General features: G+C 38.3%; 1 protein-coding gene across 8 annotated transcripts in view; it reads right to left on the reverse strand.

Annotated features, from left to right (window-relative positions):
* recql (RecQ helicase-like) overlaps window positions 1-15,350 on the reverse strand; it is a 30,396-nt gene extending 15,046 nt beyond the window's left edge. For 2 of the 8 annotated variants that reach the window (XM_061913163.1, XM_061913169.1), the window contains exons 1-10: window positions 15,253-15,278; window positions 14,862-14,924; window positions 14,696-14,775; window positions 8,035-8,259; window positions 7,183-7,362; window positions 6,949-7,055; window positions 3,329-3,527; window positions 3,066-3,232; window positions 625-703; window positions 402-550 (exon numbers count right to left, since the gene is read on the reverse strand). In XM_061913163.1, the coding sequence (XP_061769147.1) occupies window positions 402-550; window positions 625-703; window positions 3,066-3,232; window positions 3,329-3,527; window positions 6,949-7,055; window positions 7,183-7,362; window positions 8,035-8,259; window positions 14,696-14,775; window positions 14,862-14,924; window positions 15,253-15,263 (1,260 nt within the window). In that variant the 5' untranslated portion in view covers window positions 15,264-15,278. Of the gene's footprint in view, window positions 1-401; window positions 551-624; window positions 704-3,065; window positions 3,233-3,328; window positions 3,528-6,948; window positions 7,056-7,182; window positions 7,363-8,034; window positions 8,260-14,695; window positions 14,776-14,861; window positions 14,925-15,175 lie in introns of all 8 variants that reach the window. The other 6 variants (XM_061913166.1, XM_061913170.1, XM_061913165.1 and 3 more) reach the window with 5 other exon arrangements.
* Window positions 15,351-16,020: the final 670 nt, after the last annotated feature.

Consider the following 16,020-nt stretch of genomic DNA (forward strand, 5'->3'; position numbering starts at 1 on the left):
AATAAGTACATTACTTACAGTACTAACACTTTTTAGGGTGCAACAAAAGACTAGATTCAGCAAAAGCTGAACTAACTCACCAACACACCATAAACTGTACACTACTGCCTATAATTAATTAATTAATTCTTATCATACAGTATTTAAAAATGAGATTTCCGAAATGTTATAATAAAACAAGATATAAGAACTGGACAGCTCATGTTTAAAGGAAATTTAAAAATATATATTTTATCATCAAAAACAAAAAAATATGTATTAACACACAAAAGTACTGAAAATTAGTATCGTTGAATACCGGTATCGATTCCCAGGTACCAAATTGGTTCAAACATGAACTGTTCCCATCCTTACTTGTCAGGTGCAATTAAAAAAAATGTTAGGACTCAAATTCCAAATACCTGGATTTTTCCTGAGGTCCATTTGCGATGAATACGAGACTTATCGTCAGGATTCATATTTGCATGGTAGGGATAGGCTATGATGTCCCTTTGCTGGAGTTCAGCAGACACAGAATCTGCATCCTTCTGAGACAGCACATATATGATCCCTGTGGTATGAAAAGAAAATTCAAATGTGCATGCCCTTAAAATGTATAACTTCCTGTATTGTTGACTATAGTACCTGACTGGTCCTTGTATCGGTTCTTAATCAGTGAGGTAATGTCATTCATCAATGCGCTGTCAGAAATTTTAACACGAACCTAAGACACAAAAAGATGCTTGGATTGACATAGTAATTAAAACATGCACATTTGATTACTGCAAAACTTTCAAAATGTAAAGTGAAACAATTGCACTTATAAATGAGAGAACTCAAAATTCATGTAAACATAAACCAATTTAACAGTAAACAAATCTATTTTTAACAAGGAACAAGGAGGAGGTAGTATGAGGAGAATGAAAGTATTAATTACTGCAGATAATCATTATAAAAAGTTTTTTTGGAATATAGTTTTGTATTTATTAATTAATTATGAAAGGCTACTGGTCGTATATTCTCCAGTAATAAGTCATGATTTATTATTTTTTTTATTTATCATATTCAGTAGTCTTGCATTCTTTATTGTTGTGTACTTATTTATTCAAATTTCAAATATATTTAATTCATTGCTTCTTTCCTTTGTTTTTATACAAAGCAACAATATGTGAACGGAAGTTATGGTAAGTGTAAACTGTTTTAATTCAAGAAGTTATGTAATTATCAGTAAATACCAAGATATGGAGAACTACCGTATTTTTCGGACTATAAGTCGCAGTTTTTTTCATAGTTTGGCCAGGGTTGTGATTTTATACTCAGGAGTGATTTATGTGTGAAACTATTAACACATTACCATAAAATATCAAATAATATCATGTCTATCAACATCACCTTGTTCGAAGAACTAAACCAACACAGTGCATGAACTCACAACAAATTACACACATGGAAATCAGTCTGACTTCTGCTGTTGCCGTATCCATAAAGCCGATAGGGAGAAGTTTTTATTTACCCATGAGTCGGGTGTGTCTTGACCTCCGCAGCGGAGGCTCCATCGAACCCCTGAGGCTGACTCATCGAACCCCTAGGGTTCGATCGAACCCAGGTTAAGAACCACTGTTCTATATGTTATAGTTATTTGAATGACTCTTACCATAATATGTTAAGTTAACATACCAGGCACGTTCTCAGTTGGTTATTTATGCGTCATATGACGTACACTTATTCAGGATGTCGTTCACTATTCTTTATTTATTTTAAGTTGCCTTTCAAATGTCTATTCTTGGTGTTGGGTTTTATCAAATAAATTTCCCCCAAAAATGCGACTTATACTCCAGTGCGACTTATGTATGTTTTTTTCCTTCTTTATTATGCAATTTTGGCAGGTGCGACTTTTACTCCGGAGCGACTTATACTCTGAAAAATCGGTGGTGTGATTAAATAAGCTATGCTTTTTCCTTCTCCTTGTCGGGTGTGTTGCACTGTTGCAATGTGGGATCACATTGTGTTCCTGACTGACAATACATGTTTAAAATAAAGTACAATGATAACTATGATTACATAATTATCATCTAAAATGTTTACTTTTTCATCCTGAAACAGACAATGTGGCTAATGTTATTCTGAGTTTGGTGTTGCAAAGATGCAAAGAACTAAGAGCACAACTGAAAAAAAACAGCAGCAAAAACAAGCACTGTGAGAATATAGTACATAAAAAATAATGATTAAAAAAATCAGACTATTATAAGACAAAAAAAATAATAATAATTTGAATGAAGTAATATCAATAACATTATGAGAAACAATTATCAATTTCACAAGCATAAAGTTGTAATACTACAGTAAAAAAGTATGAAATAAACATTGGTAGTTGTTTTTTACACTTTCAGGTTTTCCCTGTCAGGGTGTCGCTACAGCGAGTCAACAGCATTGAAGGTTTTGGCTTTGTTTCAAACCCATGCCTTCTGCCATGAAAGGTACAAGGGTGTACTATTACGCCACTTAGAGTAAGATGAAATAGTATCAGAAGTTTTTTGCAATTATACAAACATATGTGAGAAAAAACTATGTTTAACTCTTTGGTTTGTGTTACTTTTTTTATTAGTCAATATTTTTAACACATAAATATTGACATTACTTAACTATTTAGAAACACTTTTGCTATCAGGTTCATTATGTGATTTTGGAATGAAAAAAAAATTATTAAAACTTTATTCTTGTGAAATAACGAGTTTGTTGACATAGCTTTGACCTTTTTTTCTTATTTCAGCATGATCTTAATAATCTAACTTTTTAAAGTGGCAGCAAGATACAATGAAAAGATAGGAAAATCGCTCATTTTGCATGATATATGGTAACGTTAAAGGCTTAGCTACTACTTACTCCTCTTTGGACATGTTCATTTGTGAAAGGGAATTCATGCAACAGCATTAAGCATTTTCAAAATGAATTAAACCATAAATCACCTTTTTAAATTTCAATCAACAAACAACGTTGTCATGAATAAATCATTTTATAGTTCATAGGCTGAATAGCAACAGCTGGTTTGTGAAACTGAAACAGTCTGGCTGTCGCAACTACTTTACCTCATAATAGAGATTGCTTCGGTGGAAGGACACTTTGAGTGTGACTGGGTTTTGAACACACAGAATCTCGCCACAGTCCTTGAGGATGCTGCTGGTTGCTGTGGCTGTGAGCCCAATCAGTGGTACTTTGGGGAACTGCCTCTTAAGGATGCCGAGACGTTTGTAATCTGCCGAAGTCACACACACACACTTTTCATAGTATAGTTTAAATGTGCAAAAAAATACATATCTGGTTTCTCTTAATAAAACCTAGAAACCCCCACCTGGTCTGAAGTCATGTCCCCACTGGCTGCAGCAGTGCACCTCGTCCACAGCGATGCGACTCAGCAGGCCTGCATCGTTGGCTTTCTCCAGACGAGACATAAACATTTTGCTCTTGGCAATCTTTTCTGGAGTCACATAAAGCATCTTAAATGGGGCCTTCTTATCAATCATACCAGCCATCACTGCCTTAGAGTGCTCCTGTAAATAGAGAAGAAAATGCAGCTGTGGATTTTATGGTGAGTGTAGATACCCTCTTCTAGACATCTTTACAACACATTTCTTGTGATTTCATGGAAGTGCTCAATTCAGATTCAGAGTTTGAATTAACTGTATACAGAACTGTAGAACCCTCTATTCATGGGGGTAACACAAGATGCGAAAAATTAACACAACCCATTAAAAGACCTAAAAACCTAAACAAATATTTTAAATTATGTTATACACATTCGAAAACATTTACAGGCATTCAGCACATGCATCCATCCATTTCCTACCGCTTATTCCCTTTTGGAGTCGTGGGGGGCGCTGGCGCCTATCTCAGCTACAATCGGGTGGAAGGCGGGATACACCCTGGACAAGTCGCCACCTCATCAGAGGGCCAACACAGATAGACAGACAACATTCACACTCACATTCACACACTAGGGCCAATTTAGTGTTGCCAACCTATCCCCAGGTGCATGTCTTTGAAAGTGGGAGGAAGCCGGAGTACCCAGAGGGAACCCACGCATTCACGGGGAGAACATGCAAACTCCACACAGAAAGATCCCGAGCCTGGGATTGAACCCAGGACTCCAGGACCTTCGTATTGTGAGGCAGACGCACTAAGCCCTCTGCCACCGTGAAGCCCTCAGCACATGCAGTGTTTCCCAAATAGTGGGTCAGGACACCATGCGGGGGTTCCGGTTAGGTTTTAATAAATTGTGTCTACACTCTTGTATTTATATTTTCATGATACACAAGCCTGCAGCCAGGTGGCAGCACACAAGTGTAGAGGGCCTCCGGATGCAGAGAGATGGAATGAAAAGAAATAAAAAATTGTCATCAGTGCAGTAAAACAAGTGATGAAGTGAATTGGCCATTGGATTCACAGTAAATATGGTAGGATATGGGAAAAGGCCGGTGTGTGTTTTATACCTAAAAACTATGAGAGAATACAGCACTAAATCAGACAAATTTAGAAAGCATCTGAAGACCTTAAACCCCACTGGTTTCAATAAGACACCAGACATCTTACACAGGTCTAATGTATATATTGCATAAACCGCTGCAAAAAAAAAATAGAGGAATTAGTGAAGGTTAGTTGTGTTTCATAAAAAAAGATAAAATTAATAGAGTTGACAATTTGAAATGTTCAAGTCTTTTTTAATTGTCTTCTGGATAGACAATATGTTCAGGGAAAGTAAATGCAAATATGCACTTTCCTCCCTTCTTAAAAGATACAATAAATTATGTTGTTGCAGATGTTGCACTGAACAAACAAAACAAAAAATCATAGCCCTTTTTGAAAAGGAATATGTTGATAAAGCTGAAAAGTGAACAATATTTCAGTTTTAGAATAATTTTTAATGTTACTGTGTTAGCCTTCTAAAAATGTATAACCCAAGCGAATCATTTGCACTTTTTTTCCATGTATTGAAAATCACACAGCCTGAACATCCATCCATCCATCCATCCATCCATTTTCTATCGCTTGTCCCTTTGGTGTCACTGGGGGTGCTGGAGCCTATCTCAGCTACATTCAGGCGGAAAGCGGGGTACACCCTGGATAATTCGCCACCTCAGCGCAGACAGCCTTAACAGTCTTGTTTAAATTAGGGCTGTCAAAAACATTGAGTTAACTCATTTGATTATTCACCAAAAAATATTGCGTTAATCAAGTATGTTTGTATGCAGATTATTCAGTTAATTTTGACTGTTCATAGAAAATGGATGGATGGATGCTCATTTACCTTAACCGCGGATGGTTACATAAAAGGCATCGTAAATTGTTATAACTCAGGTGATTATTCACAAAAAAATATTGCATTAATATGCAATATATATTTTATAATTCAATATATATTTTATTTACATAAAAGGCATCGTAAATTCTTATAAAACGTATATGATTCATTCATTCAAAACATTTAAAAATGTTCCTGTATTACATGATGACAATAAAATTGCAATTGTGTCCAAATATTGGGCCCTTTTTTTAAAGCGAATTAAATTATGCAAGCAAGTAATAATCTGTGTATAATCATGGTTAATCTAAATTGGGAAGTAAGTGAAGTGAATTATATTCATGTAGCGCTTTTCTCAAGTGATTCAAAGCGCTTTACATTGTCAAACCCAATATCTAGGTTCCATTTTTAAACCAGTGTGGGTGGCACTGGGAGCAGGTGGGTAAAGTGTCCTGCCCAAGGACACAATGGCAGTGACTAGGTTAGCAGAAGCAGGGATCGAACCCGGAACCCTCAAGTTGCTGGCAGGGACACTCTACCAACCGAGCTGTACCGAGAAAAAAAAGTGATTAATCCGATTTGAAAATACATCATTTGACAGTACTAGTTTAAATGTTACACACTGACATAAGTTGTTGCAGATGTTATCACAGCTCATTTGATCCATTCTGTTAGTACGGTGATTATATAAAAAATGTAATTGACACAGTGCATAGTACAGACATCAATAACTATGAAGTTCTCATTAGTAAATAAATTCAGAGGGGTCTTGGTAAAAAATGTTGTCCCTGGCAATTTATGACAGAAAATAATTGAGAAGCACTGGTATGCAATCTTGTACTATAATGATGGACAATGTTGAGTGACTTATTATAAGTGTAATAAAGTCGCACGAGCTGGATTCATAGCTGCAGCACTCATTTTTTTACCTGCAGACAGTGCCTTCAAACCACTTTCTATTTAAATTACCAGAAAAAAACTAATGATTTACAATTCACAAAAAACATTACAAGAATATGAAGTCGCTCCCATTTACGTTGACAAACAATCAATGTCAACTAACTCATCAAGTTCCGGGCCAGTGTGTTCTTTTATTACTAAAAAAGGTGCCCGCTTAAATCGACTTTACAATGTGATCGTTTCTAAGACAAACGGGTCAAATAATCAATAAAGTACTATCTCTATCTTTCTATTATGTTGACATTTGTTGTAATATTGTTAACACAATTATTGGTGCTCAGCATAAATGACTGCGTGGGTTCCATCTGGGTACTCCGGCTTCCTCCCACCTCCAAAGACATGCACCTGGGGATAGGTTGATTGGCAACACTAAATTGGCCCTAGTGTGTGAATGTGAGTGTGAATGTTGTCTGTCTATCTGTGTTGGCCCTGTGGTGAGGTGGCGACTTGTCCAGGGTATACCCCGCCTACCGCCCACAACCCCAACAGGGACAAGCGGTAGAAAATGGATGGATGGATAAATAAACAGCAGCAATATGACTCATGTCTACTTATACAACATCAAAGCATTTGACTTCCTGTTCAGTGCAAAGTAAGCTTCAAAATAAAAAGTATAAAAGCATAGCAGTATTCACTTTAACCTATTAATTGCTTATGCTGACATTAGTCAGCCAGTCTGAGCGGCGTTGACTGAACGGGTTCCACTGTATTACCTTGGTACTGGAAGCATTCAGCATTACTGCTGACAAGCCAATGGACTTCAGGTACATGGTCTGATCCTCCATTAGCGACACCAATGGGGTTACAACCAGTGTAAAACCTGTGCGGACACACACACACACACACACACGCACCAAATAGATACACGCTTTACCTGTGTGTATTGAAAGGACATACTTTGTACACATTTCCTAAATCGTAGGATGTGTGCTCTGGTCTCACCGTACCGTCAGAACAGATAGCTGGAAGCTGATAGCAGAGGCTTTTTCCTCTGCCCGTGGGCATCACAATAAATAGATCTTTTCCTGCCATAGTCAGATTGATGGCCTTCAACTGTACTGGTCTGAACTTGGACAGGTTGAAGGATTCCGTTAATTGCTGCGTCAAATCCTGGGACCAGGCAAAATCTATCAAGGTGATGGACATGGGAAACGTTAGGCATACACTTGGAATTTTTACACTTAAACCCTATTAAAGAGTAAATTCTAGTATCATATATTCATTATTAACCAATAAATTATTTTTTTTAGCTTTTGAGTCGCAGCAAAAGCAATCTTATGATCAAATCCCAGACCTCCCTGTTCCTCGTTACTTCCTCCAGTTCCAGTTCGTTTTGACCCTGGATTTTTTAGGAGTCTATCTATTGTTTCTTATAAGGAAGATTTGTAAAATGTAACTGTGGAGGAGCAACTCCGATTAGCATGTGCACATTTGTATCGATATACAGTATTAGTAGAGAATTGGTATTATGCGACTATCGCAGAGTGATCGCTTGGCGTGTGCATTCTCTATTGTATTATGTATAATATTACTTTATCAAGTTAGATAACGCAATGTTGCATATGTGCCGACACCAATCTAATACCTTCTTTTCTTTTTTTCCCGTTATAATCATACCTGTATGCATGCACATTGATTAAGATAGACACTAAAAAAAACACCGTATTCAAACTGTGCAACAAATCTTCCAGCAAGTATCAGAAAATTAAGATTATTACCACTGTTATCACTACATAACCTACATTTCAAATGCCAAAATCCATTACAGATTGTTTAAATGATGGTCACTGCTAAGGTACCTGTGCATTCATATTGCTGCATTTCCTCGTAGCTCATGACGGAAGCAGCTTTGGAAGACTTGCTTGATGAAGATGGTGCAGATGCAGATTCACAGGCATCCTCCAGTTTAGACAGCAGCACATTCTTACGAGAAGTTAACTCAGTTTTCCTCTCAAGGAGCTCCGCGATCTGTAACTCTACCAACTCAAGCTCCGCCTCCACCGAGTCCAGTTCTTCCTGAATATCTATAAAGGAAATTGTCAGTTTTTTAAAACGTTTAGTTTCACAGTTAAATTGTTCACTGTTTAAGCATAAGAGTAAAGAGAATACACTACACCTGTCTTGATGTTTCAATTAAGGTATAATCTGAATTTAGAATTAAAGGTGTTATGTTACGCCATAATAAGGTTTCAACACGTACATTGTTTTTAATGTCACAGTTTGATTATTTTGGGGTCGGCCCTGGTCTTACCTCAAAAGTCGACATACTCAGGCTTTGTTAAACTATCAGATCAGCTGTACTGGACCCCGACACTTTTGAGTTTCACATCTTAGCGTAAATTACAAACACCGTTTCCATATGAGTTGGGAAATTGTGTTAGATGTAAATATAAAAGGAATACAATGATTTGCAGATCATTTTCAATCCATATTCAGTTGAATATGATACAAAGACAAAGGAAAAGGTGGCAATAAATACTGATACATTTGAGGAATGCTCATCAAACACTTACTTGGAACATCTCACAGGTGTGCAGGCTAATTGGGAACAGGTGGGTGCCATGATTTGGTATAAAAACAGCTTCACAAAAAATCCGCAGTCTTTCACAAGAAAGGATGGGGCGAGGTATACCCCTTTGTCCACAACTGCGTGAGCAAATAGCCAAACAGTTTAAGAACAACGTTTCTCAAAGTGCAATTGCAAGAAATTTAAGGATTTCAACATCTACGGGCCATAATATCATCAAAAGGTTCAGAGAATCTGAAGAAATCACTCCACGTAAGCAGCATGGCCAGAAACCAACATTGAATGACCGTGACCTTCGATCCCTCAGACGGCACTGTATCAAAAACCGACATCAATCTCTAAAGGATATCACCACATGGACTCAGGAACACTTCAGAAAACCACTGTCATTAAATAAAGTTTGTCGCTACATCTGTAAGTGCAAGTTATAGCTATATTATGCAAAACGAAAGCCATTTATCAAAAACATTCAGAAACGCCTGGGCCCGAGATCATCTAAGATGGACTGATGCAAGTGGAAACGTGTTCTGTGGTCTGACGAGTCCACATTTCAAATAGTTTTTGGAAATATGTCATCCGGACCAAAGGGGAAGCATACCATCCAAACTGTTATCGACGCAAAGTTCAAAAGCCAGCATCTGTGATGGTATGGGGGTGCATTAGTGCCCAAGGCATGGGTAACTTACACATCTGTGAAGGCACCATTAATGCTGAAAGGTACATACAGGTATTGGAACAACATATGCTGCCATCCAAGCACCATGTTTTTCATGGACGCCCCTGCGTATTTCAGCAAGACAATGCCAAGCCACATTCAGCACGTGTTACAACAGCGTGGCTTCGTAAAAAAAAGAGTGCGGGTAATTTCCTGGCCCGCCTGCAATCCAGACCTGTCTCCCATCGAAAATGTGTGGCGCATTATGAAGTGTAAAATACGACAGCGGAGACCCCGGACTGTTGAACGACTGAAGTTCTACATAAAACAAGAATAGGAAAGAATTCCACTTTCAAAGCTTTCCAAGTTTCCTCAGTTCCCAAACGTTTATTGAGTGTTGTTAAAAGAAAAGGTGATGTAACACAGTGGGGATCATGCCCTTTCCCAACTACTTTGGCACATGTTGCAGCCATGAAATTCTAAGTTAATTATTATTTGCAAAAAAAAAAAAAGTTTATTGAGTTTGAACATCAAATATCTTGTCCTTGTAGTGCATTCAATTGAATATGGGTTGAAAAGGATTTGCAAATCATTGTTTTCCGTTTATATTTACATCTAACACAATTTCCCAACTCATATGGAAACGGGGTTTGTAAATCAGACTTCTGCTTTCATTTGTTGAACCTCCTAACTCAATGATTCTCAAACTGAGGTAGTCAGAGTAGTGTACAGGTATAGACAACCCGGTTTCAAACGATCTCCTCAATTACTGGTCCAAAGGCACTAACGTGCTCTGTGTTGCGTACCAGTTTGAGGCCACATTGAAGCGACATTAATTTATTTTACTTGAAGAGTGTTTTCAAAGTGTTTGCGGCGTAAAAATGCTCTGTTGTGCGGCATGAGGATGTACCAGTCGAAAAAAAGGTGGGAAGGAATTGTATATGTTTCTCCGCAACCTACAAAGGACAAAAATATGGCAAGCGAAGGTTTGCCATGAAGGCTGGTGAGCCAATGACCAGGGCCGAGTTAACTTAAGGGGGCGCCCTGCGTTTGAGTGCCCCCACACCAAACCTGGACAACCCACAAACGCATACTTGCCAACCTTGAGACCTCCAAATTCGGGAGATTGGTAGGGTGTTGAGGTGGGCGGGGCCGGGGTTAAGGGGGAGGAGTATATTTACAGCTAGAATTGACTGAAATTCAAGTATTTCATATACAAGTATATATATATACAGTATATATATATATATATATATATACATATATATATATGTATACTGTATATATAAATATATTTATATATATAATATATATAAGAAATACTTGGGGCTTAACGGTGGGAGAGGTGTTAGTGCGTCTGCCTCACAATACGAAGTTCCTGCAGTCCTGGGTTCAAATCCAGGCTCGGGATCTTTCTGTGTGGAGTTTGCATGTTCTCCCCGTGAATGCATGGGTTCCCTCCGGGTACTCCGGCTTCCTCCCACTTCCAAAGACATGCACCTGGGGATAGGTTGACTGGCAACACTAAATTGGCCCTAGTGTGTGAATGTGAGTGTGAATGTTGTCTGTCTATCTGTGTTGGACCTGCGATGAGGTGGCGACTTGTCCAGGGTGTACCCTGCCTTCCGCCCGATTGTAGCTGAGATAGGCGCCAGCGCCCCCCGCGACCCCGAAAGGGAATAAGCGGTAGAAAATGGATGGATGGATAAGAAATACTTCACTTTCAGTGTATTCTAGCTATATATATATATATATATATATATATATATATATATATATATATAAATAAAATAAATACTTGAATTTCAGTGTTCATTTATTTACACATATACACAGATATAACACTCTACTCATTGCTGTATTTGAAAGTGCGATGCTTTACAGCCAATAGCACAGCCTTTGAAGGAGCATAGGTATGGGCAGCATCTGTGAAATTCAATTTGCAGGAAAGGAGTGAGATTAGAGTGGAATTGTCCATCCTCGTTGTCACTATCTTTCTAACCATGCTCAACACCCTCTCTGATGACTTGCAATCCTACTTCTTCTTTTTACTCGTCGTTGTCATGACTGTCTCTTCTTCATTATTCTGCTTCGTCTCCTTCTGTGTGCAGTTGGGCAATCTCCAAAAGCTGCAGATGCTATAACGTAATTGGGCCAGCACGCTGCTTGTATGGAGAAAAAGCGGACAAGACGAAAGGCTGTCGTCACTCAGATCAGCATGGACCTGGAGGGGGTTTGCCTTGTTGCCCCAGCCGGAAATCGGGACAAATTCGGGAGAATGGTTGTCCCGGGAGATTTTCGGGACAGGCACTGAAATTTGTGAGTCTCCTGGAAAATTCGGGGGGGTTGGCAAGTATGCACCAACGCCCCGCACCAAAATCAGTTAAAAAAAAAAAAAGGAATCATGATTTTACTCAACAGAACGCAAACAATGAAAAAATATCACACATTTAACAAATAATTTTGTTCACGAATGCATCCCCCTTTGCGAAGGGCGCATGCACATCTGTGTGAGCATGATAGAAGCTGGAGACTGCCTGTGTTTTAGCTCAATAGTAAGATGCTGGTCTTTCACACGGGCTTTCATTGCATCGCTCATGGTAGTAGGAAAAAACAACGCAGCCGAGAGAGAGATCGCTAGAGGAGGCTGAGCTGTTTGTGATTGACAGCTTTGAACACCAATCATTGCATTCCGCTGTCAAAATCGGGGGGCCCGCTCAATTTCAGCCCAGGGAAGCCCGCACATAATGCGGCCTTGCCAATAGCAGTTTCTTGTGTGAGGTAAGCAAGCATACATACACATCGGCATAATTGACAACCCTCCCGATTTTTACGGCAGACTCCCGAATTTCTCCCGATTTTCACCCGGACAACAATACTGGGGGCGAACCGTGATGGTACTGCCTTTATCGTCCTCTACAACTTGTCGTCACGTCCGCTTTTTCTACAGACAAACAGCGTGCTGGGCTATTCCCATGTTGTATGCGGCTTCTACAGACACATGTAAGTGACTGCAAGCCATACATGATCAACAGCCATACAGGTCACACTGTGGGTGGCCATATAAACAACTTTAACACTGTTAAAAATATGCACCACACTGTGAAACCACACCAAACAAGAATGACAAACACATTTCGGGAGAACATCAGCACCGTAACAAAACATAAATACAACAGAAAAAATACCCTGAACCCCTTGCAGCCCTAGCTTTTCCGGGACGCTACAATATACACCCCCGCTACCACCAACCCCCCATCTCCCGAATTCGGAGGTATCAAGGTTGGCAAGTATGCACATGGGAAATGTGGTATGTTGCACTCTGAGTAACACTTTATTGACAACACTTTATTTCAAATTGCACCTTTTCTGCATATGTCACCAATAATCCAAACTAAACTAATAAATATATCAGTAAAAAGCAGCATTAGTTCAGTATTCAAGTTAATATGGTGATTATGAAATCAGGAAGCTATGACTTGGCACAGCAAAACCTATAAAAAAATATTCAAAATTGCAAAGGTAAAAGCACAGGCATACTGTATAGTGCAGTGATTACAAATACATTGGAGGCGGACACCACAGTTGACATGATTCACACAAAAGTCATCATTTATCCTAAATTTTTGGTCCAAAGCTAATTAGGATTTTGGCTAAATGAAGGTAATATGTTTATTTATGGTCGTTGTGTATTTACTGTAGGGATGGGCGATACGGCCTTTTTTAAATATTTCAATATTTTTAGGCCATATCGCAATACACAATATCTATCTCGATAATTTGCCTTGGCCTTGAATTAACACTTGATGCATATAATCACAGCAGTATGATGATTTTATGTGTCTACATTAAAAACATCTTCTTCATACTCCATTAATATATGCTCATTTTAAACTTTCATGCAGAGAAGGAAATCACAACTAAGTCAATTGACCAAAACTGTATTTATTAATCAGTTATTATGCATAATACGAAATCAAATCGTATTCGTCCTTCACTATTAGGCAGGTTACTACGGACGTTATTAAATTCTGTTGACTATTTTTTGATTGATCTGGAAATGTTTGCCTCGGCATTTTGATGGTTTGGGTGTGTGGCACCGAATGGAGATGTTGAAATGTGAAGTAAGTACCCTTCATTCTCTAGCAGGTGACTTTTCAAATTATGCTACATATTAGCAGTAATGCTACTTTTTATAGCAACGCTTCAGCACCACACTTGACAAATTACGGTTGTCTGTTTGACATATTCCCACTTGAAACCAAACTACCACCAGACGATGGACCCCCTGCTGTTTTTCTTGGGAATTAATTCTTCCTTCATTCGCACCTTCTTTCTCTCGTATTACCACTCGCACGGCTCTGCTAATATCACAGCTATTATTTCCCATGCTGCTACCTCTCTGCTCTGTAAGGGCGTATACGTATTTGACGTATGTAAGAAAGTGCGCATGTCTGTGAGAAGGAGACACAGGAAAGAGAGAGACGTGTAATGCAGTGTAATGCCCGCAGCAAAAAGCAACTGCATGAGAATGTATACTCGAATATCACGATATAGTCATTTTCTATATTGCACAGAGACAAACCCGTGATATATTGTGTATATCGATATATCGCTCAGACCTAATTTACTGTTGACATTTCGCAGTTGGGATTGTGTTTAAGAGCTGCTGGTCACTCAACACTGCATAAATGTATACAATGGAGTGCATCAAATACGTCCGCAAAATTAGATTTTGAAGAAAAAAAAACATGTTTTATTATAAGTTTTTGAGCTGGAGTATGCTGGGAACTATATTTAGACATATTATTTTGGTTTATTTCGTCAGGAAAACCAACATCAGGACGACTCAATTGCATATATCCAGGCACAGCCCCTCATGGTTCCTGTTGTTTAATTGTCCATACTCTGTTTATACACGACTGGTGATAAAGGTGCACGAGCTCTATCTAGTGGTACGCCAAATAATCTCTTTGTTAAAGTACAGTGCTTTATTTTCTTATATTCAAACAGAGTGTTACTGTTGTTGTGGCAAAAATTATTACATATACTTGGTAAATAAAACCTCTGCCTTGTTTTTAATGAATACTTGGGCCTACTACACTATCGTATTTTAATGTTGGTCTTTATGGTGGTACTTTGAGAATTAAGTATTTTCTTAGGTGGTACCTGGTAAAACAAAATGTGAGAATTACTGTCCTAACTGGAATACCACCCTGGGGTTTGTCAAACATCTTCATCTACAGCGTAAGACATTAATGTGGGTAAGGTCTTGCACCTGCAGAGTGGTCCCTTGACAGTAACACCTCTGTTGTTAATTGTGTCTCTCCTTTTCTGACTCCAGTGTGTCCTGTGGGGCTATGTACCAACCTTATACAACAGCATGTAAAAAACGGCATACATCTCAAAATTGTTGTGACTATTGTGCCACATCACAAACTCACCATTTGGCTGACCACGACCATCCATGATGATAACAACAATTGTCAGATCTATACATATAATTCCTGAAAGACAAAACGTAATGTATTTCAATATTCTGTATCAATATTAATATTAGTTTTGACAGTTTGCAAGCTAATATGCAAAAGTTAAGCAATTCAAAACATGCACATTAACATTGTATATATAATATACACGTCAGCAGGTTAGTGCCTTCATTAGGGTGCAAACTAGCCACTCTAACTTAGCAGGAAACAACAGCAAATCGCACATGAACGAGCAAATTACGTGTTAGCTTATAAATTCACAATCATACCCGAATATTCAAGCCCGACGTTGATATTTTCTTAAGCTAATGAAGCAAATCGTCGAAGAATATCCGATACAACTAACCATCCATCCATTTTCTTCCATTCAAACCCTATTGACGCCTTGTTGTTGAACTCACTTTTTGTTTCTATGGTTTGACCATTTGTACCAAACAACATCAAGCATTATTGCCCCGGGTTTTTACTTGCAGGCTACCTACATGTTTTATTTCTGTATTTAGAAAGTGTAATAGTCCCAAACTTTCGTAACAGTTGTTCATAATTTAACTACTATTTATTTTATACAAAATAAACTTCAAGCATAATGTCGATATTTTAACAGTGTAATGTATGTGATTTATGTGTGTGCGCCTTGAAGAGCGGACACTGTTGCGGGAGATGTTGAACAGTGTTGTGCTAGAGTTTGGCTAATGTCACAGGGCATTTCGAAAAAAAAGCATAGCCATCCAGCCATTGCCTACTGCTTGTCCCTCAATGCAAAATTGCATTCCAGACATTGTAAAATAAAGGCACTTGATTGATACTTTTATTAGTAGATTGCACAGTACAGTACATATTCCGTACAATTGACCACTAAATAGTAACACCCAAATAAGTTTTTCAACTTGTTTAAGTCGGGGTCCACGTTAATCAATTCATGGTATTCAGAAAATTCTGAAAATAAATCGCAGAACAGAACATATGACGTCCCTGAGTAGAAACATAACCGCCAAGAGCTCATTAATATGTTATTCAAGAAACATAAGTTAGTAATACAGAACCTAGCCATAAATATATTTTAAGAATTTCCATTCTACGTTAAGTGGAATTCATAGCTTGACTAGACATATAA

This window comes from Nerophis ophidion, linkage group LG10, assembly GCF_033978795.1.
Source record: "Nerophis ophidion isolate RoL-2023_Sa linkage group LG10, RoL_Noph_v1.0, whole genome shotgun sequence".
In the NCBI taxonomy this organism is placed as follows: domain Eukaryota; kingdom Metazoa; phylum Chordata; class Actinopteri; order Syngnathiformes; family Syngnathidae; genus Nerophis; species Nerophis ophidion.